The 26,592-nt window shown below is 38.1% G+C and overlaps 1 protein-coding gene across 8 annotated transcripts in view; it reads left to right on the top strand.

Moving 5' to 3' along the window:
• The window catches only part of NRXN3 (neurexin 3), a 968,325-nt gene that overhangs the window by 904,780 nt on the left and 36,953 nt on the right, over window positions 1-26,592 (top strand). For 6 of the 8 annotated variants that reach the window (XM_066552373.1, XM_066552370.1, XM_066552374.1 and 3 more), the window contains one exon: window positions 25,439-25,514. In XM_066552373.1, coding sequence (XP_066408470.1) covers window positions 25,439-25,514 — 76 coding nt within the window. Of the gene's footprint in view, window positions 1-25,438; window positions 25,524-26,592 lie in introns of all 8 variants that reach the window. The other 2 variants (XM_066552369.1, XM_066552375.1) reach the window with 1 other exon arrangement.

Genomic DNA, 26,592 nt, shown 5'->3' on the forward strand with positions numbered 1-26,592 from the left:
TTCATTTCACATGAAAATTCATTCCAAAAATGCAACTTCAAGTTCTAATGTGTCCTAAGATATATACTAAGCTGAAAAGTTCTATCATATTTAAATTTATCTTTTAAAAACAAGTAATGCTAAGAACATGTATTACTGATCTTAAAGTGCTTAGCAAACAATCACTCATGACAATAATGTTCACTGCAGATGTTTTATTTTTCATCACTTTAAAGGCAGTGAAGCTGAGGCAGAGAAGAGCCTTGTGCTCTGCTCCTTGTATGACAGAAAATGTAATTGAAGAGACAAGCATAAAGAAACAAGCCCATTTGATTCTAAGTTCTACTAGGCCTATAGTTTTCTTTCAAAAAAGCAAGCAAACAAACAAAACCTTGGGACATGCTGAGTATGCACACAAATACCACACACAGAGTAGATTTCAGTAAATTGTGTTTTTCTCTGAAGTTTGAAACTTAAAAAGGTACTCAGAGTCCTAACTTTTTTCATTCCTTTTTTTCTAGAGAATGTACACTAGAGATAGTTTGATAGTTTCCTATGATTATTAAAGTTGAGTATTCATTCTGTACAAAAGACTGCAGAATTAACAATACACTGCAATTACATGTGCCCTCAAATGGGAACAGTCTTATTACTTGTTTCAAGTAAAATAATTACTTAGAGGAGTGACACATTGATTACTAATTCTTCAAGAAGTTATTATGCCTTACTATTTGAAAAACAAAGACTTGAAGACAGAAATACAATTCTTGCTTGAAGTTGCTCAATTTAATACATGATTTTGACTCAAGTAATTGCTTTGTTAAAGCTAAAATGTGCTGGAAAAGCTCGAGTTTACTTTGTTAGTGCTACATAATAAAACAACTAGTATTAATAATTATTATAAAACTAATTGCCTGCTGAGAATTAACTCCTGATTTTTATTTGCTACCACAAAAATAGCATTTAAAACTGTTGATCTGTTTGAACCGCTGTATAAACTGGTCAAATCCAGAGGGACAGGAATGCAAATACAGCAGCTTTTTGTAATTATCATTTTTTTATTCTTAAATGTTGGTAGATAGATGGAAACTCCAATGATTTGGATGTTGTATGCACAATAACATAAGTGGGAGCTACAGTTGCTTCCTTGCAAACTTTGCTGCTCTCCAAGGCTTGTATCTCAGCTGGACTCATTCACAACACTATTCTCCTTGTGAGTTTTGAACACTAAGACCTGAATGGGAAACTGATTTGCCCCTAAAGGGAGATGAGAGGGATTAGGTCTGCTCCACCAGTATGGTGCAGAAGCCAGGGAGAAAGCAGTTGGCCTTACAATAAGGGTTCATGGTTCCCAGTTTTTTGTATTTATTCCATTAAATTAGGTTGTGCTCCATGATACATCAGTACCAGGAAGCAGAATACCTACAAGGATGACCTGTGGGCTGGTGATGAAATTATTAAAACTGACAGAGAGATACTAATACCAGGGCCACTACCAGTTCATCCTCGTGTTTAGTTGGTAGGAGATTGTTCCTGTTTGTGAAAGTCATATTCCTTTAATTAGAGAATGTCTGTGGTTTTGAAAAAAAAGCAAACAAAAACAAACAAACACAATTTGAGTGCATTCAGCAAAGATAACTTTCTTGCTTTCTGTAACATAGTTCTGAGTTTGTGACAGTCATTGCTATTACTTGCCTTCATCATCCACATAAATATGTATTCTACTGAATTATTCCTACCTAGAGCAAACCACAGGTTTTGGGGTTTTGCATGGTGGGTTGGGTTTTTTTAAGGCAATCAGTAAGTTTTTCCCTGAGAAGCAGTTTTTAGGGGTATTTCAGATTCCTGGGGAGGATTTCAGCATGATGACAGTAAAGCAGATACCTTCATGGAAGAGTTCTGACACGCTCACATAGGGACTCTTGATTTTCCCGACATTCAGACTCCTAATTCAGGTCCCAATTCAGGAGCAACTAGCACCTAAAATAATACAGTTCTGTTTGTTTTGCTGGAAGACACCGAGATATCACTTATCCTGGGTAAGAGCTGCTTTTGAAAATTTATTCAGTGATTAGAAAACTAGCAGGGTGCCAGAGTAGCAAGCAAGCATCTGTCTTCTGGTATCTTGTCTTTAATGTTTCCCAAGCTTGAGGGAAAGATGTAATACTTCCATAAAGGATCATCTAGCATGTTTATACTCATGGAAATATTAAATTCTGATTTTGAAGTTGACTACCAACTTATATATATGAACTCTAAAGGTGTTATTTTATTGCTTTTTATCAGGTATAAGCTAAGTGTTAGCAAGTACCCAGTGTCCTTTTCTACTCATATCTGCTTTTCAGTAGTTGTTCTGAGAGGCCATTAATTGTAAGCAGAGAAACTAGGGAAGCCTTATGAAAGTAGTGCATATATTATTACTGAAGACAAGAGAGGGAAGTCACCTTTCAGGAGGGGAACTAGAAGCAAATTGATCTATGAATGAAAAAGCTTTCTAGAAATCAGACTCTTCTTAATATTTTACCCTGATATGAAGAAACATGGTTATTTAATCAATCAACTTGATTTTTGTCTGAAAAAAGATTAAGGTACTGCTCTCCCACACCACCGGTAACATTGAAGTAATGATCCTTCCCAAAAAGCTTCATTTTTTGCTCTGTTCCACCACCCTGTTGCCCAAAGGCCACCAGTGACAAAGCAAAGTGAGACAAAGAGGTGCCTTACCATACAGGCAGATTACTGAAGTACCACCAGGGATATCTTCTACTGCATTAGCATGGTTTTCAGACACGTCCTGCCATGTTAATTGAAAGATCTTTAATTTGCATGTGGGAATTATCTCATTGACTCTCTTTCATGAACCCTCTTTATAATTATGCAAATGGTCCAGCACAAGGGAGAAACAAGTCATTTTATTAACTTCAAAAGCAGTGTATTTAAAATAAAGAAGATGACAATGACAAAACTTGCTAATGATTTACCAAGCGCTAACAATGCCAGGAAATGTATGTTTAGCCTCTTGAGCAACTGAAGACATCTATTTTATTGCAGATATTACCTAGCTACTTTGCAGATACAAAGGCATAGAATGGCCATCCATTACACAACCCAATACTGATGCTTTGTCTCATGGCTGATCAAAGTTTCTTCTTAGCATCTCCCCAAGGACAGTCAACATGGCTTGCAGTCAAGAGAAAACACTTCATATTCCAAAATAAGCCAATCACTTCATCCAGAGCTGGCTCTTCTCCAAATTGTTTCTGTGAATTATAGTTTGGCTTGAGTAGCTGCTTCAGCAGATATCTGAGAGTTTAGCTGGAAATCATGGTCAGTATGTCATCTTCTAAGACCTCATACCTTGCCTTTTTCTTTTCCTCCTTTTTTTTTTTCTCTTGGAAACAACCACATATGAGTTTGGGGTTTGAGGGTTTGTTCAAAAAAAAAAGGAAATTTCTTTGTCATGTGGTATTTTGAGTACTCTTACCAAAGAGTGCTTTGAAGTATTAGTTTCAACATTTTCAGCCTCATGTAGGGGCTATCGAGAAAGTGTCTTTCATCTATGATAATGCACATCTTATGCTTGCCATTCTGCAAGAGCAGAGTGCAGTAATCAGAGAATCAGAGAATTATTGATGTTGAAAAAGACCTCTCAGGTCATCGAGTCCAACCATTAACTTTGCACCAGCATGTTCACATTGCAGCAGTGTAGAGCCATGCTCACAAATTATGTGGTAATATTCTATCTAAGGTTGGCCAAGCTAATATGCATGGCATACACTGATTTCACAGGTTGAAACTCAGGAGGGGATGAGTTGCATTCCTATGTGTGGGCTTTGATTCTTAGGGAGTTTCACTCATGGTTTCAGTATATCATACATCCAAAAACCCCGATGTCTCATTAGATCATTTCAATGAGAGAAGTTTACAGAATGAGAAATGACATTTGTCTATATTTTGCTTTTGGTATATCCTATAGTATATTAAGTTTTTATTTACTTTGCCTTTTATTATAGGGGATACATGAGTCTGTAGTTAAACTTCCATAGTTTAACGTCTTTATATTGATAAAGTATCCAACTATCTAGGTTCCCTCACCTCCCTTCTTCATTATTGTGTGAATTCCTTTCCCTCCAGCCCAGATTAACTTGGTTATGACACTCAGACTCTGGGATAAGATGCATTTGTGCTCACTTTAGAGAACTAACCCAGCTGCATAATGCAGCAAAAAAATTTATGTGTAATGTGGTAGGATGAAAATTCCTGGCCTGGTGATGCAGAACTCATTTTAACCTCTCCCCAGCAATGAGCTCTCAGCAGTGTCCATTCACCTCATTATTGGAACTCCAGATTGCAGCATGAGGTGTCTTACCCTATGTGATGAACTCATAATTTTTCACTTCTTTCTCTTTGTGAATTCCCAAAGACAATCTTCATTAAAAATAAAAATCCTGTCTTTCCTTGCTCATTCTTTCCCTTCCCTCTTTTTAATTTTTATTGTCATTTTATTCTAATTTTTCTAATCCCCTTTCCTTGTTAGGCAAATAGGAAAAAAAATCTGCTGAGAAATGTATTTTCCCTTCAGGGTGATGCAGACTTCAAAAGAAAAATCAGTCATTTCAAGAGGAGAAAAAAAATTTAATCATCAAGAGTAATAATTACTTTCTAAATATTAGCATGGCAGATAAGGAGAGCAGAATTGAAATGGAATGTGGGGCTTTCTCACTTATTCATTATATTTGATTTCTTAGTTTGGAATTTCTAAGGACTTACTCTGTAATACATCTCCATAATGTAGATATTATAACTGATAACATATCAAGACAGTTATCAGTTTCAGTTTTTGTGTTTCTTCAGAGATAAAAGATGACAATTTGAAAAGTAACTGCCCTTTTTTCTCAGCTTGATCTCTTTACTTCCTCCTGTGCTCAAGCAAGGCACACGTTTTTGTTTCTAGCCATTTTGTAGATGGTCTGAATTGAATTTGTTCAATAGTATGTTGGGCTGATCCTTAAACATCATTGCATTTAAGCCACTAGAAATCCCTCCCTTGAGAACTGGTGTCAGATCTTTTCGTGGTCTCATAGCTAACCTGATTTTCTATCTGACAGAACGTAATTATCTGTATTCCTTTACTTGTGAAAGTAAAGAACTTGTAAACATCTTCACACAAATGTGCCACTATTTTGTACAGCAGAATTGTTCTTTAAAGTATTTTATTTTTAAAAATCAAGTTTGCTCAGTGCTGTTTCAGAGCATATCTGCCAGAATGACTGGAAGGATTTGGCACTGGTACACAGAAGGTTTTGAGGGACAAATTGTGAATTGGGAGTCAGTCTCAGTAGAAGAAATATTTCACAATTTCACTTCTTTCGCTTGCATACTGAAAGAATAAAAGAGAGATGCTTGCTCTCGGAAAGTGTGTTGTGTTTACAAAGAGGAGACTGGGAAACTATTTCTTTAAACAAAAGGGTTGCATGGCCCAAAATGGCTGCTACCCAATTGTGAATAAGATACAGCTGGAAGTTAGAAATGGGTTCCTATCCAAAATGGCAGTCATCTGGAGGTAGAGGTCCAGAAGAGTAAGTTTATTATGGCTTTATTTGATGTAGAACAGAAGTAGCTTAGTACTGGCTCCTGTACGTTTCTTCTTGTTTTCTTGTGATTTGTGTATGTGATGAGTCTGCACCTACTGTCATTTTGGTACTGTACTAATGACAATATCATAGAGGTATGAGACCATATCTCTGCTGAGCTCCAGTGTGATCAGTTGTCAGCTTTTAGGTGGCACAGCTGAGCAGAAAGCTTTTGCACAAAGGTGCAGAGCTCCCCATGGCAGACAGTAGCAGGCAACCTACTGAAAAACATACCAGACCTTGTGATCATTTGGCTAATCACATCCTGTGAGGTCAAGTTACCCCACTGATCAGGTAAAGAGTCAACCGTTCCACTTAAAGTGAAACTTCTCTTTCTGAACCAGAGAAATAATCAACTGTAAGAAATAGAGGAGGCTTTCCCTAAATGCAGTACTCCACTATGTACTGGCTGCTGGTTGGGTTGAACTGATAGGCAATCCTATTTTTACTAAATAAGGAAGTACTTTACAGTACAGGTGTAGATGAGTTTATAGCTCAGCTTCTGAAGGCTAGAAAGAGCAGAAGAAAATCCTCAACTCTTCAAATATATCCCTTGAGGCAAAATTCTGAATACTGGCATTGGCTGTTTCAGAAATGCATTTAAAATTATCAGTTGGATTTGCTAGTGCAGCTGGATGTCTTGTTCATTGGTATTTGGAGGTGAAGCTTTGGAGGAGAATTTTGGAGCAATTGGGAATTAAACCTGTGTTTATCTTCATATCGCCTTTTCTGCTGGGTGGGTGAGAGAGTAAGGTGCTTGAAGTTTTATCTTTTGGAAAGTAGGTATGATGTTAGAGATAGTTCATAGTAAAAACAGGTTATTTGGGGCTTTTTCTCATTACATGAGAGAAAAAAAATATCTCAATCATTAGGTAAAGATTAAGCAATGTGCTTTCAGTTAAAAATACAGTTAACTGTTATGTAAAGTGCAAAAGCCCCTAAAAAGGGGAGAACAAAGGGATATCTTGGTAACTCTAGTTAACATGAAAAGTAAACTCAGTGGCCTGGTTCTGTGATCCTCAGCTGCAGAGTTTGTGGTTAAAAATAGAGAGGGAGAGGTGATAGGCAAGGTACTGGGCACAGAACAGCCCATTAAGTTACGTCTACTCAGACACAGAAATGAGACACAAAAGGTAATATGAAATTAAATACTTTGTTATTATGGGTCAGGTTTCAACAGATGCTGCTGACTCATAAATTTAACCTGATCACTTTATTCCTTAAAGAAATCACAACAATTAATAGTTTCTGGCCTTAAAATCTGGACCTTTTTTGAGAATTTTCTTTGTATTGAGGAGCCCTCTACTCACTTCAGCCTGATGAGGTTCACTGCAGGTCAGAAAAGGATGAAGGGAGGACAGTGCAGTGCAGGACTAAGGTACTTCCTCCCCCAAACCAGTGCGCAGCCAGCAAATCCCCAGTGCTGCAATGCTGCTACTGTGCGCAGGCAAGACAAAAACTCATGTCACCATCTCCCCAGATCTGGAATGGGGCTCTGGATGCCCAGGGGGATAAACTACCCCACTCTGTAGGTAGCATATCATTTCTTGTTTTCCTGTGTGGGATCCAGCGGTGCAAGCTTTGGTTTGAATTTGATGAGTGTAGTGTTCTGTACCGTGATTAAGGATACACAAGCTACATTTACAAACAAGGAGAAAGATGTTGCTCTCTCTGCAGGCTAAAATACTGAAACAGGCATTATTTTGTACTCAGTCTACCAGTGACATTTTAATTTATGAGCTAAGAATGCAATGATTGCTGGGTGCAAAAATTGATTTGGTGTTCATCTGATTCAACCCATGTCAAGAGTTTGAAAGTAATTATGATAGTGGAGCTGATAGGCAGGCAATTACATTTTTGTTCTCTCTTTTCTTCCTTTTTTTTTTCTGAAGTTGTTCTTGTCAGAAGGCCCTACATGCATAAGTATAATCTTTGCTAATGTTATTTTGTAGACTATTAAGGTATAATCTCAGTTAATGTTACAGATGCACTAACTGCATTCCTAAATAAAATCTTCTTTAGCCTCTTTGGAAATCTCCCAGGCTAACCAGATTAAGGAATCCATGTTTAGCCAAACAGTCTTTTTCTGCCCATACTTCCTCTGCACTTTCATTAATCTTGGCTATAAGTGGTGTTTTCTAAGGCTGTCTTCTGCCGTGCTCTCTGTTCTGCCATGCGAGGAGGGGAGAGGCTCTCTCCCCCCAGCAGGCTGCAATTGGGCCACTGCTGCGGGAAGGAGATGTTGCAGGTTCTTGTTCCTACACTCCTGATGCAGTGAGAAATTTCCCTGCTTTTAGCTATTCAGAAGCATGGATGTCAAGCCTGGATCCTTTTGTGGGGGCTGCACCCTCCAAGGTGTCGTCCAGTGGATGCTTTGCTGTTGTGCACACACTGAATGGTATGTCTGAAATTGAGGTGCAAGTAAAAAAGCATTATCATCCAAAAACCAATTCTTTGATAACATTCTGGTTTTGAGTTTGTTTTTAAAAGGTGTTTTGGGTTGTTCAAGCATAGAACAAAAGCTAATCTTCTAAAATCATAACTCACCGTAAAACTGAGCTGTTATTTCCCTGTCAGCTGTACTAAATATATTGCTTCTTCACCTAAGCAGCAGTATTTGCAACAAGGTCTCTTTTATCCTGTTTATACTGCAGTATCTTGATCTGATTTGAGGCTGTGGATAATATCATTATTGTTAAAAGTCAGGTAATAGCTGTTGTATCTTCACATATAAGTTTTATGCCTTCTGATAACACGTAATTTAAAGAAATCTTTCCCCTGCAAATTTAAAAGCCTGTGTTTGAGTTACAATCAGTATCTCTGTTGGTATTAAAGAGACGCTCAGTTTTCCTCAGAGTCTGAAAGAAGAAGGGGTAGCAGAGTAAAAGAGGAGTAATGTTGAAAGTAGAAGACCAAAGCTGCTGAGCTTCAGTAATAATGCAGGGGAGGGAGAGGCACAGTAGGAGCAGAAAGACCTTGACAGCTTTGGGCTGAAGGTGGAAACAGTGCGTGGGAAATGGAGACTAAAGTCTAGAAAACGAATCATAGCACAGGGAGAGATGTAACTGAAGTCTGTGAAAGGTATCTGTCTCCCTTCCAAACTTGTCAAATATCCATTTATTTCATTCCTTCACTCCTGATATATTTTTCTCTTTTTGCTGAAGTGGATGAGAAATTATATTTACTTAAATCAATGGCTAGGTATGGAATTGTATAGGAGTTGTGTTTTCATTTATGTCTTTTATCTTCACATCCTACACAGGATTTAAAGAAACTATGCCTGGAGAAAATTCTAGATTATACACTTTCAGGTCAATGATTTCTCTTGCTTTTGCCAAGATTTGCCTACTGGTATCTGGTTGATTGGCCTGGCAAGGGTCAATAGCTTCTCCTCCACATTTCTGAAAGACTGCATTTCACATAGAGCCAGATTCTGTGGTTGCTTGGTTCCATAGTTATAGGATATATTAGTCTGCATTCTCTTTGACCTTACTAACTTTAAACCAGAGCAGTTTCCTTAAAAGTATTTCATTACTGATCCTCAGTGGACAATAGAGTCCACACCAGGGTGAAAAGTCATGCTCATCCAAAATGATACAGATGTTTTGAAGATAAAGGGTATTTTGGGCAAACATATGCCATAGTTTTTCTATTTTTAACTGTTTTTTGGGCTACAAAGTACAGCTGTGTGTGATTTTCTCTAAAGCCCAGGTCTATTCTCATCTTCTCATTTTATTCAGGCAGCATTTTGACATTATATTTAAGCCTAATTCACTTTACAACATGCATGATAATAAAGACCATTTACCATCAAAAAGAGATAAGGAAACAAGTTGGAGGAGATTCTACAGTGGGTCCTCACTTCTGGAATGTATAATACATTCCACATTTCTGTTTGTGATACTGAGTCTTCTGCCTGTTACTGATCTGTGTGGCTTGCTCCAGTCCAATCATTTTAAATGATTATGCATCACAATGCTCTCCTTCTGCCTCCTGACTCAGTGAACCTGTCAGGCATCCCTGGAGCCTTCTCAGATGCCTTCTGTGACCTCAGAAAGGTGTCAGCTTGTTGGACTTGGAATGATTGAAAAATGCAGCATCCTTTTCAAAGCTTTATTATTTCTTTGTAGATCACACTCCATATACAGTTCAACAGATGTCATTCTGAAGCATTTCAGGAATCAATAAGTCACTTCAGATATAGGGGCTTTAATTCAAAAATTTCAGAAACTGAGGCCAGAACAGAAAAAAATATGCATTATTTGGCACTGATTTATATATCTCAACCACATAGAACATTAAAAATTAGTTTGTATGCTAACAAATGACCTGATTTGGTTACTTTTGGACATGAATTTGCATTCGAGATGGCAAACGAAAATTTAGAAATATTTAGAGAAAAAAAAATCTAAACTATTATTGTGCCACTGTGTAAAGCTGTGTTGTGCCTTGCCTTGTGCATTGCACTCACTTGGCTATCAGCTCTCAAAAACTGATCTATGATGAATAAAAAGCTGCAGGATATGCAACGGTTTCCACATGAGGAGAGGTTAAATGGGCTGACATTCTTCATGATGAAAGATTGGTAACCAAGTGGTGATAACAGAGGTCTTTAAAATCAAAATGTATCTGAGAAATTGTGACTAGGCAATGACTGCTCACAGTTTCTCATGAAACAAAGGTTGAGGAGTGGAATAAGGGAGAAGCAGGCAGAGATCAAACTGGAGGAACTGCTTTTTTACAAAATGTGGAACTGACTGCCATATGATATTATAGAAAAAAAATATAAATAGATTTTAAAAGCTAATATGTCAGCATGTGGTCAAAAAGCCCATTAAGAACCATGAAATACAAAATCTATACAGCACAGAGTTGCAGGTATAACCACTTCCTAACTGATGCTTGCCACTCCAACTAGCATATGTGAGAGAAAAGTACTTCTGCAGGTTTCTCTTGTGTTTATCCTTTATCTATCAGCAATCATAAATGTCTAATGCCAGCGGCAGGAGTCAGGACTTCAGTGGAGTTTGAGCTAGCATGACTGCACTTCTGCTCTGCTTTTACATGTTCTTATAACAGTCACTATAAGTATATATTTGCATTTGAAGCTCTTACATCTCTGACTTAGTGTGGACAGATACCAGACATATCTTCAGGCATTTTAAAGAGCCTGAAAGAAGCAAAAATTAAATATGAGACACATAACTAGATAAATCAAGAAGGAGGCAGTGAACCTCCAGCTCTTTATAAAATTCACAGTGCAGGAATTCCCTTCTAAATGGGAAGGCCTTTGTCTGTAAATTGCATCAATATTTCATTAATTAAATTCATTTTTCTTTCTGTCTTCCTTTTGTTTTGTGTAATTAGGATATAGTCATTTACAGCCAAACCTCTGTTCAGCTGCTATAAAATATTCATTTCCAGTTGCAGCTTGATAATGAAACAGTATCCTGCAGCCCATTCAAACTGTTGCAAGGCAAGGCAAATTACCAAAGGGAAGAGAATAAATTCATTTTTAAAAAAAACAATGAACTTAAATATGCTCAGTACAAAATGGTTTCAGGCAAAGGAAAAGGCTGCCAGCTAAAATGCAATTTATGTAATACATTGGCAAGGAGGTGGGAAGCCAGTGAATAGAACTTAATGAGTTGACAGCTGTCAAGCGCTCCATGGTGTCAGATTGTAGCATTTGTTTCGATCAATTGCACATTCTGAGTAAGTGGGAGACTTAGGTAAAAGGGATGTCCTGGGACCAGACAGGTAATTTGTTCCACTACCTATGAGGTGCTAAGATTCAAAGCTGCCTGGTAGAGAGGTTACAGAGCTTTACTCTGCACCTGTTGGAAAAGCTGTGTTAGAGCTTGTGGTCTGATGAGTACTGGTGGTGCACCATGGCAGGGTTCTTTTTCTGAGGGTCATTTGCCTTTGGTGTTAAGCTCTGCTGCCATTTACTTCTATAGATGTGCACTGCAGGCTTTTCCCTCTGATGAGAAGAATTTGCAAGAAATTCCTGTCTGCAGGAACTTCCATTTGTAGGAACTGTGCAGTCACCTCCAATATTTTATTTCATTACTGAAACATTAAAGAGAGCAGAATGTTTCTTATGTCCCTCCTACCTCAGCCCTGCATAACAGTTTGTTACAGTCCATATGGGAGTTCCATTTTGACAGTGTGAGTCTTTCTGCTCACAAAATAGAAAGAACTGGATGTAATCAGGCTAGGCTGCCCAGGGAAGAGGTTGACTCACCCTTCCTGGAGGTATTGAAAAGATGTGGCATGTATGGACATGGTTTAGTGATGGAATTGGCAGTGTTAGGTTAATGGTTGGACTCAGTGATTTTAATGTTTTCCAACCCAAACAATTTCAGAATTCTATAATCTTTCTTCAGATGCTTGACATAGCACTGTCTTCAAGGTACTGTCAGAGCAATTTATAAACATTTGCTTCCAAGAGATACATGTGTGTCTTCACTATCTTAAAAATTAAGCCATGGTGTGCTGACATATTAACAGCCCTGTAAAGGGTCATTGCAAATCAGTGGCAGAGGCATCCTGGCACTCAGCTCTTCTGTGTAATTTCACAGCTGTGTAAAATGGGCAGTCGGACTTGGTGAAAATAATGGACACCTCTCATCTAAGATTTCTGAATCAAAAGAAATCTCACTGACTGCAGTCTTTTACTTGCAAATTCCTGACTGAAGTCTGCTAATAACTGTGAGACATTTAGTAACAGCTGCTGGTAATTGGACTCAATTACAGGATTTCTTAGAAACACACTTTTTCCATCCTCAAGCATTTCAGAGGAATACAGTGTCATACTCTGGAGTTCTGGCAACTTCACTGCATGTCCCACAGTGCAGAAATGCACGTGCTTTGATTTTACTTGCTGTTGCCAGTCAAAATCCTGATATGGACATAACTATGCCAATTATTGTCAGCTGAGTTTGAAACACTCATGGGTGGTGTAACTCTGCTGGCAGAAGGCCTTCTTCAGTCAGCATTGCTGGACCTAAAAGGAGGAGTTCTACCAGCTTGGGTATGCCCTCATGTCTGTAATGCCAGTAATCTCTTTAATGTGAGTCGAGCCTACATCTGAAAATGCAGAGGTACCACCTTTTAAATTCAGTGGCTATTATGTCTTGTTTCTGGTACAAGTGAAGCTACAATAATGACACCATTGAAAAGGGAATTTTAAGGGATGCTGAATTTGTTTCCTCCCAGGAGAGACCAGAAACATACCATCATCCCGAAGCTGTTGCTTTAGGTGTTACAGCAATGGAAGATGGAGTTTTTTCTTAGAACAAAAGTTCTGATTCTTTCTGCTTTTTTAATTCTTATGAAAAAGCAGAAGCTGATGTATCAAGAAACCTAAGCATGCACTTTTGTCTGTCTATTTAGGGTCTGGAATATCTTGAATATGGGGTCTCTTGCTACATTTTGGCTCCATCCTGGTCAAGCTGTCCTTTTCTATGTCTTGCTGAGACTAAGGTTAAATCCTCCATGGGCTAAAACTTGGCTCTCCATAGTCTGGAAGACCTGGTTGTTTATTTGTATTACTAAACCCTTTTAATGGGCATTGCATTCAAATGGCATAATTTCTTTTATGATTTCCACTGTTGTCAACACTATAATCAGAATATATGAGAGGAAAAATTTCTCAGAGTTCTACTTTGAATTGGTAAGTGTCTCATTCAAATTCTTTATGCAAAGGCTTCTTCATTGCATTGTGGGCATGAATTTCATGCTATCTTTCAGTCCTTGCCAAGAGGTTATTGATGTCAAAAATGCAAAATTGCCACACAACTGAGTTGAGAAGCAAGTTTACTGACAGTGAAAGTATTCTTATGGATTTAGAGCTTCAAATCCTCTGTCCTTCTGATGATGTTCCTTTGGATACTTGTTTCTTAGTATCTCCCAAATTACACCATGGAGATCTGAAGGACTCTAGGAAGAACTTTGTAATACTTGATGCCTTTATAGAGAATTGCAGAGAAAAAGAAAGCCTCTTCACTTTGTGTGGAGTGGGTTTGTTGTTTTCTCTTTAAGCAGGTAGAAGTATAGATGATGTCAGCCCATTCTTGATGGTGTTTAAAGCCTGAATTCCTTTGTCTAGCTCTCTGCTCAGTAAGTGCCTTCCAGCTGAGCATCTCTGGGGCCATTAAAGCTAACTTAGTTCCTTTTTCCATTTTACACAAACACAAAAGATTGATTTGTCTTTACCACAGTTAATCAAACTCACTAGAAAACTAAATAAATAAGCAAGGAAAATGGCCTTCTTATCCTTCGCAGGGCAAATGTTCTGATTAGGCAGGGGCTGCTAAGAAACCCAGCGGTGATAAGTGTTTGTCAGGCTTGCTAAGCATGCGAGTCAGCCTTACCCAACAGCAAAATTTTCTTGCATAACAACCATTTGCAGCTTGGACCACTTCATGTGCCGTTTAAGTGAAGTTCACTTCAGATTTAATGCTCAGGAGCCATTTGTCATGTTCCACACCTCATGAGGCTGAAGTTTGCCTGGTTTCATCAGTATTTGATGGACCAAGTATGTTTTTTAAGCTGATGGGTATATGTTTGATGGGAGTAGATCTCTTTCCTTGATAAAGTTATGATTAGACCAATTTCTGGCTCTAACTTTCCTAAGTTTTCCCCCATGATCCCTTGTGGTAGTGGTAATGACTTCATTTCTCTGTTTACTCTTTTGTTACATGTTTTTTGCTAACATGTGGTGTGAAGTCAGTTCCCTGTCCCTCCAGTAAAGGTGTTCGTTTACTCATATTTCAAATGGGAAAAAAAGACAGTGATAGAAAAGTATAATTTTTAAACATTAGCTATTTAGCAGTTGTATTTCTGGGTGAAATATTGTCTAGAACTGTTTAATTTAATTTTTATTAGATTTGACTGTGATAATGTCAGTATGTTAATAGGTTAATGGTAATATATGCCTTTTGTTGAGTAAACAGATGTCTCTGTACTAGTGCTGATAATCATTTACATCCTATATTAAGAGAGGAAGGATGGGCTTGTGATTAAGAGGCTGTCAATGTTCCTGGGAAATATGATTTCTTCCACAGCCACTTTTGTGTTTATAAACTTCTTATTGTTTATAAATTAAAACCATTCATAGCCCTTTTTAGCATGTATGTTGCATATGTGCTTACGTATAGGTATTTAGTGGCTATTTTCCTTTGTTAAATGTTGTACTCTCTAACGCTATTCAGGGAGCATTTCTAAGTGCTGGTTGGTACCTAATGGGCCAGGATTTATTCTGCATTTATTTCTTCTACTTTATGTTTATTCTGCATTTAAATGTGTGGGAACTGCCTTCCCCTTGTGAGCTAATGTGTGAATCCTGTGAGTAACAGTATTTAAATGCCATTTTCTAAGTGTGGGTTAATGTTTGGAGAGCAAGAGGAATATTTGTCTGGCAAGAATAGTCTAGCACATTAATGTGAATATTCAAAGATAGTTGTTTATCTTATTGCACTCAGAGGTACTTATAATAATTGCAGAAGTTGTTTTAAGGCACATTTATTCAGAGTCTTTACGTTTATTGTTACTTTATGAATAACATTCCCTGTCACATTAGATTTTAAGTGCCACAGTTTGGACCCGTACGAGGGTATTTTCTCCTTTATGAATTTTACAGCTGTGTCTGCCAACTGTTTGTGGTCAATGTAATAATGAGTAAGAGAAATTAAGAGAGACACAGGGGAGGAGATAAAGAACTCCTCAGTTAAAAAAAAAAATATGATGGGCAATTACTGTGCAGCCCCTGGGGCTGGCTTGCCCACCCCTTCCCGCTGGATGCTGGCAGGATCACTGGGGCTGGTGCTGCTCGGTGCAGCCGGGGCACAGTGACTGCCCCTCTGCCAGCACTCGCTGGCCTGCTCTACCTCAGGGACCAGGCTGCACTGCCAGCAGTGTTTAGTGTGTGAACGGGCTCCTCTTTCTCCAGAGAACGATGTCTGCTGGGAGATCTCCCTTATCTTTAATTTCTCGTTAAACGTCATTTGCAAGAGATTATGAGATCCCAGCAGAGGTGCTACAGGAAAAGTAGTGCTGCTTTAATAGAAGCAGAACTTGTATGGTTTTATTAAGTGATCACATAAGTAGAAATGCCAGTTAAATTGGACGTGTGACTACCTCTTTTCTATACAGTAACTGTACTTTACAGATTTGTTTCTTTTGAATCATGTGTTAGGGGGGAGTGCAACACAATGTGCAGATTTTGAGGCTTAAGAGATTGTCATTAAAGCTACTGTGCTGTGCTTAGTTATTTATTTCTTGCTCGGAGTGATCCAATCAATAACAGAACAAAATCAAATACAACTCCCTCCCCTCTGAGGAAAAAAGACAAGCTAAATAAAGATGTCCAGGAGAAAATGCCAGCAAACGACATATTGATTTCCAGCAAAAGAGCAAAGTGTAAATGAAAAATATTCTTCTGACACAGTTATTAAGTGCCAGCTAGCACGCAAAGAAAAACCCATTTACTCTTACTAGAGGCTGAGTCTTCAAAGGGCAGCTGATTCATCTCACATCATTTGAGTCTCTAACTTTCTGAAACGTAGGCTTCCCTTTACTAAAGGTAAAGGAGTTTTCTGTACTTAGGCTTTGCTTTGAGAATGTAAAATGTTTACTAAAGTTATGGTTGTACGTCAAGCAAGCAGAGAAACTGTTTTCTCTCCATTTTATGGCAATATAAACAGAAGCACAAGGAAAGGGGGCAATTTTGCTGACATCAGATAGCAAATTTATGACAATATCAGGAAAATAAAATCAAGTAACACATGGGCTCTGATTCAATGTCCTTGGCAATTTGGCCTGGGGCAATTCAAAAAGTAACTGCATCCCAGTGATCTGCCCTGCCCTTTTGCTGGTGAAGTATGTAACATTTTTTTTTTCAGCAAGTGTAGTTTGTAGCCCACCATATTAATAAAATTATTTCTGTGGCCATTTAACATATTAGAATGTGTACCTAAGGGACTAGAGCCCACAGCAGCAGGATGCTAAATTCTGTCAATAGTCTGGCTTTTTCCAACATATTGATAAGAATCTTTATTCAGCTTTTGCTTCCTGTGTCCTGCTTTAAGCAGATGCTGAAAAGAGCAGGAAGTTGAGGTTTATGCTGCTCTCTGTGTTCAGATGATTGTTGGTTCTTCTCAGTGGGATAATGGCACAGGGCAGAACACACTGTATCTATTTTCAGACCATTTCCTAAAAGAAATGTCTTCCACTTGAAGATTTTTGGACAAGAATTGGGAAACACCATTGTGTAGATTAATGTAATATTCAGAAAGTCACATTCATGAGCAGTGTTTGAATTTCAGCAAATTGTTCTTCCAGCAGCTCTCACTGACTTTAGAGTGGGAGTTGTCGTGGGATCAGTTGTAGTGGCTTGATTTTTAGCATTTAGCTTTTTAGTTACTTAAGTTCATGATGGAAATACCTTCTGTACCTTTCTTAGGGAGTTTTCACCTGCACCATCTGCATAATTGTGGTTATACAACAGAGGACTATACAACTGTTTCAAGTAACAGTTTCTTTCAATAAGAAATAAAAATATAATAGGGAAGGAGCACAGGCTCCTTCATCAAATTATGAAAAGTATAATCAGTGTCAATATTCCTCCTGTGGGGTTCTTCCAAGAGTCTCTGTCTTCAGTGTATAAACACACAACTTTCATCTTAAAGGTACTTGTTTGGAAGAAGGAAAATTCACATGGAAAGGAGAAATTGGTTGATAAGAGGGGAGAAACAGCTTTGGTGTGAGAGAAGACTCTATCTTTTGTATTAAAACTAATAAATGGTATTTTACAGTCCAGTTTAAAGCTCTTGCAAATCTTGAAGGTTACATTGAATAGTCTGGAAAAGGCTTGCCAGTTGATGCTTTCCTAGTTCAAGTCAAAGAGAGTCTGTTCTGTTAGGAAAGGAAAGAAATAGAAAAGCAAGTGGCTCTGTGGGCCTATGTAATCAATAAACAGCCAATCTAGATTCATGGAAATGAAATTTTATTTATTTATTTAGCTCCTAAATAGTATGTAATTTCTTCAGGCCAAGAAATAAATTGAAAGGATTTAGGAGGATTTGCTTATCAGCAGAACACCATGAAGAATTACATTCCTTATGCTTTTGGGTAGGTACATTGAAGTTGGGTTAAGCTGCTGTGGTTCAATACTTCTCTTTCCCCTGTCAGGGTGCCTTGAACAACAGATGAATTAATCCTCCCCACTTTCCTTTCTCCCCTCTTTGCCCTCCCTTCTCTTTCTCTCTCTGCTCACACTGCCTCACAACATCATCACCCTTCCCACTGCCAACAGACAGAGACAAAAGGCAGAAACATGATTTTTCCCTGTTGACTTTCCACAGCTCAGGCACAGAACAAAGTCTCTGAAATTTGGCATCAAACTTGGTCCAGAAGAGTCAGACTTTACAGTCTTAATGAACTATTGATTTTAGTGAGACAGGCTTTTGGCTTTCAAAGGAATAATTCAAGCTTTCAAAGCTCTTTTTAATCATGACTGCTCATGAATCTAGATTGACATACAGTTGGGAAGATTATTTTTTGCTTTCTCTTACTTAACTTTCTAGTTCCTTAATCTGTTATCTGCCATAGTAGTGGACAAATGGCTGATTTTGTTGAGGGGTTGCTCTCTCATTATCCCAACCTAATGCTATAATTTGACAGCAAATCAGGTTTTATATGCAGCCAGGAACATGCAGCCAGGAGATGCACTTCTGCTGGGCTACTGTTGAAGGGTACATGCCTGCTGGATACCCACCAGCCCCAGTGACAGGACCCAAGGGAATGGCCTCAAGTTGTGTCAGGGGAGGTTTAGGTTGGCTATCAGGAAGCAGTTCTTTACTCAGAGGGTGGCTGGGCACTGGAAAAGGCTCCCCAGGGAAAGTGGTCACAGCATGAAGAAGAAGGTCAAGAAACATTTGGACAAAGGGCATGGGGTGTTATCCTTGGACACATGGTGTTATCCTTGGGGCTGTCCTGTGCAGGACCAGGAGTTGGACTTTGATGATCCTTGTGGGTCCCTTCCAACTCAGAATATTCTGTGATTCTGGCTCTGAGCACAGCAAACTGAAAGGCTGTGCTGGATAGCTTTGCTGCCTGCTTTGCAATGACAGAGAAATGTGTAATGTGTTTATATATTACATAGTGACAGAGAAGATGCAAATATGGACTTGATTTAGAGTGACTAGATTGGACTGAAGATAGATGGAGCAAGCTCTTGCCTATTAGAGCATATACACTAATGGTATTCGTTACTGCTTGACCTCAGTGCTAATGGTTTCTGGTATTTCTTGGAGACTTCTCCATAGCTGGTAAAGATCACTACTGAAATTTTTCTTAGTTAAAATAACACCTTTTTTTCCTCTTAATTTTTTCCTTTTTTGAAGCCCTCTAAATAGTTCATCATTCTTCCTGATGTCCTTTGTGACACCTGTAAAAATTTATCATACCTTAAGTCCTTGTAAAATCAAGTTCTGATGTTTAGTTTTACTAAACCTGTCTCATTCATACATCTGTCAACTTCTTTTCTCTTTTCAGTGGCTCTTCTCTGAATTGACTAAAATTACTCCTAATCTTTTGGCATTGAATTGTCCAAAACTAAATGTAGTGAGCCATTCTCTCTTGCTGCAAGTTGTTGCAGTCTGGTTGAAATCCATGCCAATTTAAACAAACAGAGGATTTGGTCCTCTTGGTTTTATTTAACTCAAATTAGCTATATGAGGAAAAATTATTAGTTTCATGTTCTCTGATGCATTGCCTCTGCAGAGGCAGACAGAACCTCAGCATTAGTATGTGGGGGTGCAAAGGGCTTGCACATATTTGTGGCTGTGTCTGTCCCATGATAAGAAAATACATGTTGTTCTATCAGGTAATGAGAAGATTCATACACTTTAGCAAAAGACAGGAGACCTAAGACTCCCCTAAAAAGTTTATACAGTCCCAGACTGCAGCTTCTTTTGTAATACTTCATTATGATTTTTGCAACATTTCTAATTTTTCCCATTTGTATGCAGATTATTGCTATCTGTATGTAGTAGTTTGAGTTTGTCCAGACTGAGTCTCTCAGGTCTGCTATGCTGTAGTGACCTCCAGGGTATTTTGAAAATAAAGATTAATTAAAAAGTGAGAAACAAATGTAAAGTGTAGAAAGGACAGATGAAGGATTCTCATTTAATTGAATAGTGTGAACAGAATACGAAAAGTTCTTTAAAAAGCCCAGTTGCCAAAGTACAAAAGGTGGAGGTATTCAAACTAGAAATGGCTCCTAATGAGACAGACACTTCATCTGCCATTTTCTTTTGGCATGACAGCAAATGCCTTGAGCCTATTCTTTGCCAAGAAACTTCTTGATTTCTAGAAGACTGGACAGCATCACTAACTTTTAGCTATTCTAAAGGGAGCATTTATACTCTATGCTGTTAGGCATAGAGGAAAATATGTAGTCCATAGACCATAATAAATTTGAGATCTATAGAAAATACAGCAGTATAGAAGCAATGGAGGGGGTCAAGTACTTGTATTTAGGAAAAGTTTTGTTGACTTTCATCTCTGTATATTTTAGGTGTGAAAGGCAAATGCAGTGCCCAGGTTAATACAACTGTATTTCTCCACTCTTGGGAAGATATTTGTGCCTAGCATTTTTTGATGGTCATAGTTCAAGTACTGTAAATTGTGGTTCCTCAGTGGCAAATAGATTTATACTTCTTTCACAACAAAGCCTTAAGTGTTGCCTTTCAAATAATGGTGTTGAATTGGAAGTAACATGTATAGTGTGCAGAAGAATTTCAAGAAAAAAGCAAGCAGGAAAATGGAATCCTACTTTATCAAGTCAAGCAACTGCCAAATGTGTAATTCTGTGGGAATTTGTCTAAGGGTTGAATTTATGGGTCTTTGTCTTTTCTCTCCCTCTAGAAGGGAGAACTCCATCATTCCTGGGTGTGTTTTTTATAATTTCATAAAGCTGTTCTGTGACAGAGGTTATTTTATCCAGCATTCTTAATATTTCTTATATAGTGGTGTACCCAAACAGCAAGGTGTCAAAAAAAACTTTGCAATTGGGAAAAGGAAGATTCAGCACCTGCCATTTTGTGTAGAACAAAGGAGCAAGGGTCATGGATCTGATACATAAATTAGGGCTTTGGGCAATTTAAACATTGGACAGGAATGGAGTCATCTTGAGCAGGTCTTGCCACACCATGCCAAATTTCCTTGCACTACATATCCCACACCAGTACATACAGTGTAATGAACAAAGATTATAGAACTATCACCATGTCAAGATTGAAGAGGCCCTTAGAGTGAATAATTAGGAGGAGGTGATTACAGAACTAATAACTCATGGAAAGGAATGGGGAGCCAATTCAGTGAAATAGAAAGAATTTGAAGGTAAGTATGCCCATAAATCCTCTGGGGTGGACTCAGAGTTTAGCACTTTCTCCTACCCTGGTTTTATTCCAAAGCAATTTCATTAAACACTAGAGAGAGGGAGAGAAAAAATAATAATATAAATCCCATAAAAAATCTTTCAGAGGAAGGAATAAAAAGGGTTCCTGCCAGAGAGAAATTTTATTGAAAGTTATTATAATACCTATCTTTAGTTTTATGGCCTTTAATACAGGCCAAGTAATTTCAAAGCTGGGATTCTTTAGAAATGAAATACATATTTTAAAATAGTATAGTGTGACTTATTATTTTTAATATAGAATTTAGCTAATATAGGGAAGAGAAAAATATTTTCTCTCTCATGTTCTTTCCAATGAAAACACAAACATCATTTCCATCACAGCATATGGAGAAGTTTCATTACTATCCTTTTGCCTGTACATAAGAATGTTTAGCATTTACTATCCCTAGATCACTGGGCAGACACTAAAGCATTAATCCACTTACTTTCCCTGGGGCCAGTGGGTGAGTATAATGAGAACCATTTCAAAAATGAGGAAAAGTGACCAGAAATGGGGTCGTGTTTTTGCTAACTGCCTCACAGTGAGCTGTTTCTGAAGTGAAGAAATTATCTTAGTGGATCGATTTCCAGGGTCTCTGCTCAGTAGCCTCTCCTGTCTTGTGGAACCAGCAAGTTTAATAAACATCCAGTGAAAATTCCCAGCTCCAGGAGGGTCTTGAAAGGTACAAATTCCTGTTACAAGAAGTAATGGCCTTCTGGATGTTTTGTTGACCCTGTTCCTGTGGTCAGGAATTTGCTGTTCTTTGTCACTGATATAGCTTTATTCCTTTGGGATGATTCAGATGTTGGTATCTGAGCGGAAGGTGTATGGAAAACCAATATGTGGTGGGACTAGAAAATCAGTTAGTGATGAATTGTGATGGAAAGTACTGAGATTAAAAATACAAGATAGGAAATGGCAAGACAGATTAGTGTACTTATCTTTTCTGTGGTTTGTAGAGATCTCGTTAATGACCTTGACTTAAATCTTACACCACTTCCAGAGGTTTTTTTCTTTTTCTAACCCTCATTTTTATGCACACAAAATCAACAGGATGGAATAAAGAGCAATCACCAAGCAAAAAAAAAAATAGAATATCAGGTGAAATAGTAAGTAATAGAGATGGAGAGGAAAGATGGATATTAATTGATAAAATCATGTATGGAACCAGTCATGAAAAAGTGCAAATAGAGGTTGAAGTTGACAGGGTTGATTAGTATTGCACATCACATATTTGCATTTTGTCTGAGTCTGGCTTACTGTGCCCTTCTCTGTTCAGAACCAACACAAGCTGCAAGAGGATTTTATAGCAGGAAATCTAGTACACATATCAGAGTGCAGCATAAATGTGTTGCATGTACTACCTTAACTTGCTTATGAGAAGGGAAATTGAACAGGAAAGGAACAAGGGCCAGGCTTCATGACTTTTCAGTTTGTGGTGCAGGGACTTCCCAAACTAGATATAAGGTAATTAATAGGTCTGGAAGGATGTTTTGACCCTCAGTTTGGCTGATCACTTCCAAAATGCTCTAAACTTTTATTATCTACCAGCGTCCTGTTGCAAGGAGGTGTCCAGTTAAAAAAAAATGCCTTGTTACCTTCCTGGTTTCATATGATGCCCCTAATAAGCAAGAGGGAAAAATAGTTATAAAGGAACTCCTTATTCTTTACAAATACTAAATCACATTGTCAGTTCAATTGGATGTGATTCCATGTTAATGTTGCATGAAGCCTTTAGATCTGAGCAAGTAAGTGGGTAATCAAATAGGTATAGCAGCTGATAAGTGACAACAACACATTGTCATCATTTTTATGTTTATTTCCTACTGGAGCAAATCATCACTGTTTTTCTATGAGAAGTGTGAATTGTCAGGTGTTCAACTAAGACCAAAATCCACATGATCTGAATTTAACCTGGAAAGCAAAACCAATTGCCAGGGGTTTAGCACTGTCAGAGCAAGGTCTTCTAGTAGTGATAGGTAGTTAATTCTTTATTCACAGTACTGTCCTTAATTTATTCTTTATTCACAGTGCCATCCTTACCCTTAGACAACTACAGTATGAATCTCCAGTTTCTATAACTACATTTACCCTGCTTAAAAATTTCTAGCAGTATAGCCTTGTTTACTAAATTGTACTAAATTACTTTACATTGGTGCAATTAAAAACTAATATCTTTTTACCCAGGGACAGCTGCATTTCAGTGTTGGAGAATGTGATTACTGTATTAGTTATAAAGTTTCTGGGGATAAATAATACTTTCTAAAATATATGTGACAGGACTAGGAGAATTTAAAAAAGTAAATTTCTTTATTTCAGTTTTGTGCATTCCTCCTTTCTTGTTCCCTTACTGAGCAGACAAAATTTTAAAGACAGCTTGTCTTAAGAGAAGTCAGCAAGATTTCAATAGAATTCTTCACTTTCTATGACTAAAAGAAGATCTTAAAAAAATTACCTTGACATGTAAGGCAGGAACATATTACCTTCAGTTCCTTTTAATCTTGACTCCCCATGGAAGCAAGATTGTAGAAGTATTTAATGAAAGTATTTAAGAATGAAACTACTGCAAGATAGCATTCCACAAAACATTGCCAAATGTCCATGCTGGATATGACTAACTCATAAAATACTTCATGACTGGCTTTTTCACAGATACTCTATTTTTATAATTTTTACTCACAACTGACCTCTCCTGTTTTTCTTTCTTGGCTCAATCTAAGCCACTGAAATCTAGACTGAAGGATCATTAGGTTCAATCTGATCTTTCTGACTGACTTCTTGGTTCTCTTTTTTCCCCCTTATCTCAAATACAGAGACGGGGAGGGTAAGGAACTTCTAGCAGGGATCAGAGGTATTTCATAGTGCTGGGAGCACACGAGGCTGAAGAAAGGGCAGAGTCCTCAGAACTCTTTTGTAAAGGGAAGAAGGAACATGTTGGAGGCAGCCATAGCAGATATAAAAATGTAAAGGAGACCTTATTTAAAGCTGGAGAGTCTTTATCAGGGATAAGGATTTGAAAGTCTTGTTGAGATGTGAGATTCCCAGAAATATTCACCTAGAGTACTGAAGTGCAGCTGTCCTGCTCCCGAGTTCAGCAATGCTTCCTGCCTGGTGAGGAGCATTTCAGTTGTTTTGTTTCAGGAGTCATCCCACTGATCCTACTGCTTGGCAGAATAGGCAGCTCTCTGCAAGGAAGAGCTGTTAAGGGAGACAGTTTCACCAGAAGCCGTAGTTGAGCCAATGCTGCTGAGCTGGGGTAATTTTGTATTGTGCACAGGAACATTACAACCTGTGTCCAGAGGCTGCCACAGGCTCTCCCTAATGGTCTGCATTACTAATTCAACTAATTGCAGCAATTACAGGCAGGAGATGCTGCTGGGAAGAGACACCAGTACACATCTCTCTCTAACATGCTGCAGTACATGCTGCTCATTAATTAGAGCAGTACACACACAGAAAGAAAAAATATAAAAAATGAAAACTAAAAAAAAAAAGAAGAAAATATCCCCAGCTGGAAATGCAAAGGAATGTGATGAAACCTGTAATGTTTGTGAATGGTTACACTTTGGTTTAACCCTTTCAGAATCAGACTTTACATCTGGTCAACCTAGTTGCATCCACATCCCTGTTCACTTGCTAAGCAAGGAGATGAGGTTGCATGTTGGGCATACCTGACACATGCAACAGTTCCTCATCATGCAACCAGTGAGTTGCACAGATATTTACTGTCTGGGTCAACACCATATTCCCAGCCCAAGAGGTGCATTAACAGAGCAGGAATTATGTCTGCCTCAGGGTGGTGCATCAGGCACAGCAAAGAGTCCTACTAGCTGAGCAGTGTGTATTATCTAGGTCTATACTGTATATTTCCTTTGCAGAAAGCATGTTCAGTCTGTTCATGTCTGAGCATGTAAGTCTCTCAGGAAGTGCCTTCTGGCTGGCCCTACATGATACTGGTATTTATGGAGGAGCCCAGCCTCCTCCCAGCAGACACATCTACAGTGGCTGTTGAGGACAGTTTGCCAGCCAAGCAGGCTTTGCAGCCCACTGTACCTCGTTCAACAGCACCAGTGTGATCCCCTTGCTGCCCTAAACAGCCCAGCAGGTGCACAGCACCTGTGCACACCTGAAATATTCAGCAGCACAGGATAGGCACTGTTACTCCGACAGGAGACCAACTCAGTAGGGGACACATTTACACGGGCATATATGGAGTGCTTGGTACAACTTAAATAATTTAAAAGTTAGATTTGTGAAACCTCTTTTTTTCCCTTGGATATTTAGCTGCCTCTGTAATAGCTTCTTGATTTACAAATATCTTACTTTTGTTTTCTTTTGTTCCTTTGCTTCACATGCCAGACAACAGATGACATCGTTTCATCAGCTGAATGTTCCAGTGATGATGAAGATTTCATTGACTGTGAACCCAGTACAGGTAAGTCAGGTCAGTCGTGTTTTGCTTGCTTTCTGATTTCATTTGCAAAAAACAATGCATACATATATTTTATATGTGTGTGAATGTATACATATATAATTATATATGTATATATATGTGTGTATATGTGTATATATACGCACTCTTGTATATATACACTGTATATAAAATAAGAAACTATACAGCCAAGCATCAGATCCCATGGACTTGGCAACAGCAAAACACCAATATGTAGTCACTATTTGCTTTATATAAAGTTGTTCGCATGGAGAGGCAAACTTTCTGAAAGTGATTCCAGCTAATAGTTCACATATTTCTAGATGTTACTTTACTAACACTTTAAGAAAAAAAAAATCAATATGGAGTGTGACAAATAATGAAGATTTATGAAGTGGAGAGGGTGAACATTTGAAAACAGAAGAGAAAAGTGAAATAAAAATAAGTTATTAGCGATGTTTAATCTTTCTTAATACTCTGAAGATGTATGTTAAGGGATACATTTGTCCATGGGATTTTGAGTACAGTTAACATGGTAATGTGTTTATACTAATTTTGTTTTCTGTGACCCCAAAGAAATTGGGGAGCACCAAAACATAGTTTTAACTTAACAAAATTAGTAGTAATTCTTGCCTTGTTATCTGCAGTGATGCTTCAAAATGTATCCATTAAAGAGTCAGAAGGACTGGCCATGTGGAACTGACTCAACTTCTCCCTTTCAGATACATTTTGATAAATTTATGGCTTTTCTTTCTGGTGAGATATTTTATGTGGTATCCAGCAGGCAACTGCAGTCTACTTTATTTCTTACAGGCTTTTTCAAGTCTTCTTTTTTGAGGCTTGCCATGAGTTAAGCATTTCTATAATAGAGAACAGACATCATCGAATTTCTGTGTACATTTAAAAGAGAAAGAGGAATTTTGGTTAGAATTTTTGTCTTTCAAAGTGAAACATATAAATAGTTTGAGGGGGTCCTTTCATTTGGCTTTGTTTTGTTTGTTTTTGCTTTGTTTTATTTGGGATGATGGGGTTTTTTTTCTTACAAAAAATACCAAGAAAGTATTACAAATGTTCTGTTTCT

This window comes from Molothrus aeneus, chromosome 6 (assembly GCF_037042795.1).
Source record: "Molothrus aeneus isolate 106 chromosome 6, BPBGC_Maene_1.0, whole genome shotgun sequence".
NCBI lineage: Eukaryota > Metazoa > Chordata > Aves > Passeriformes > Icteridae > Molothrus > Molothrus aeneus.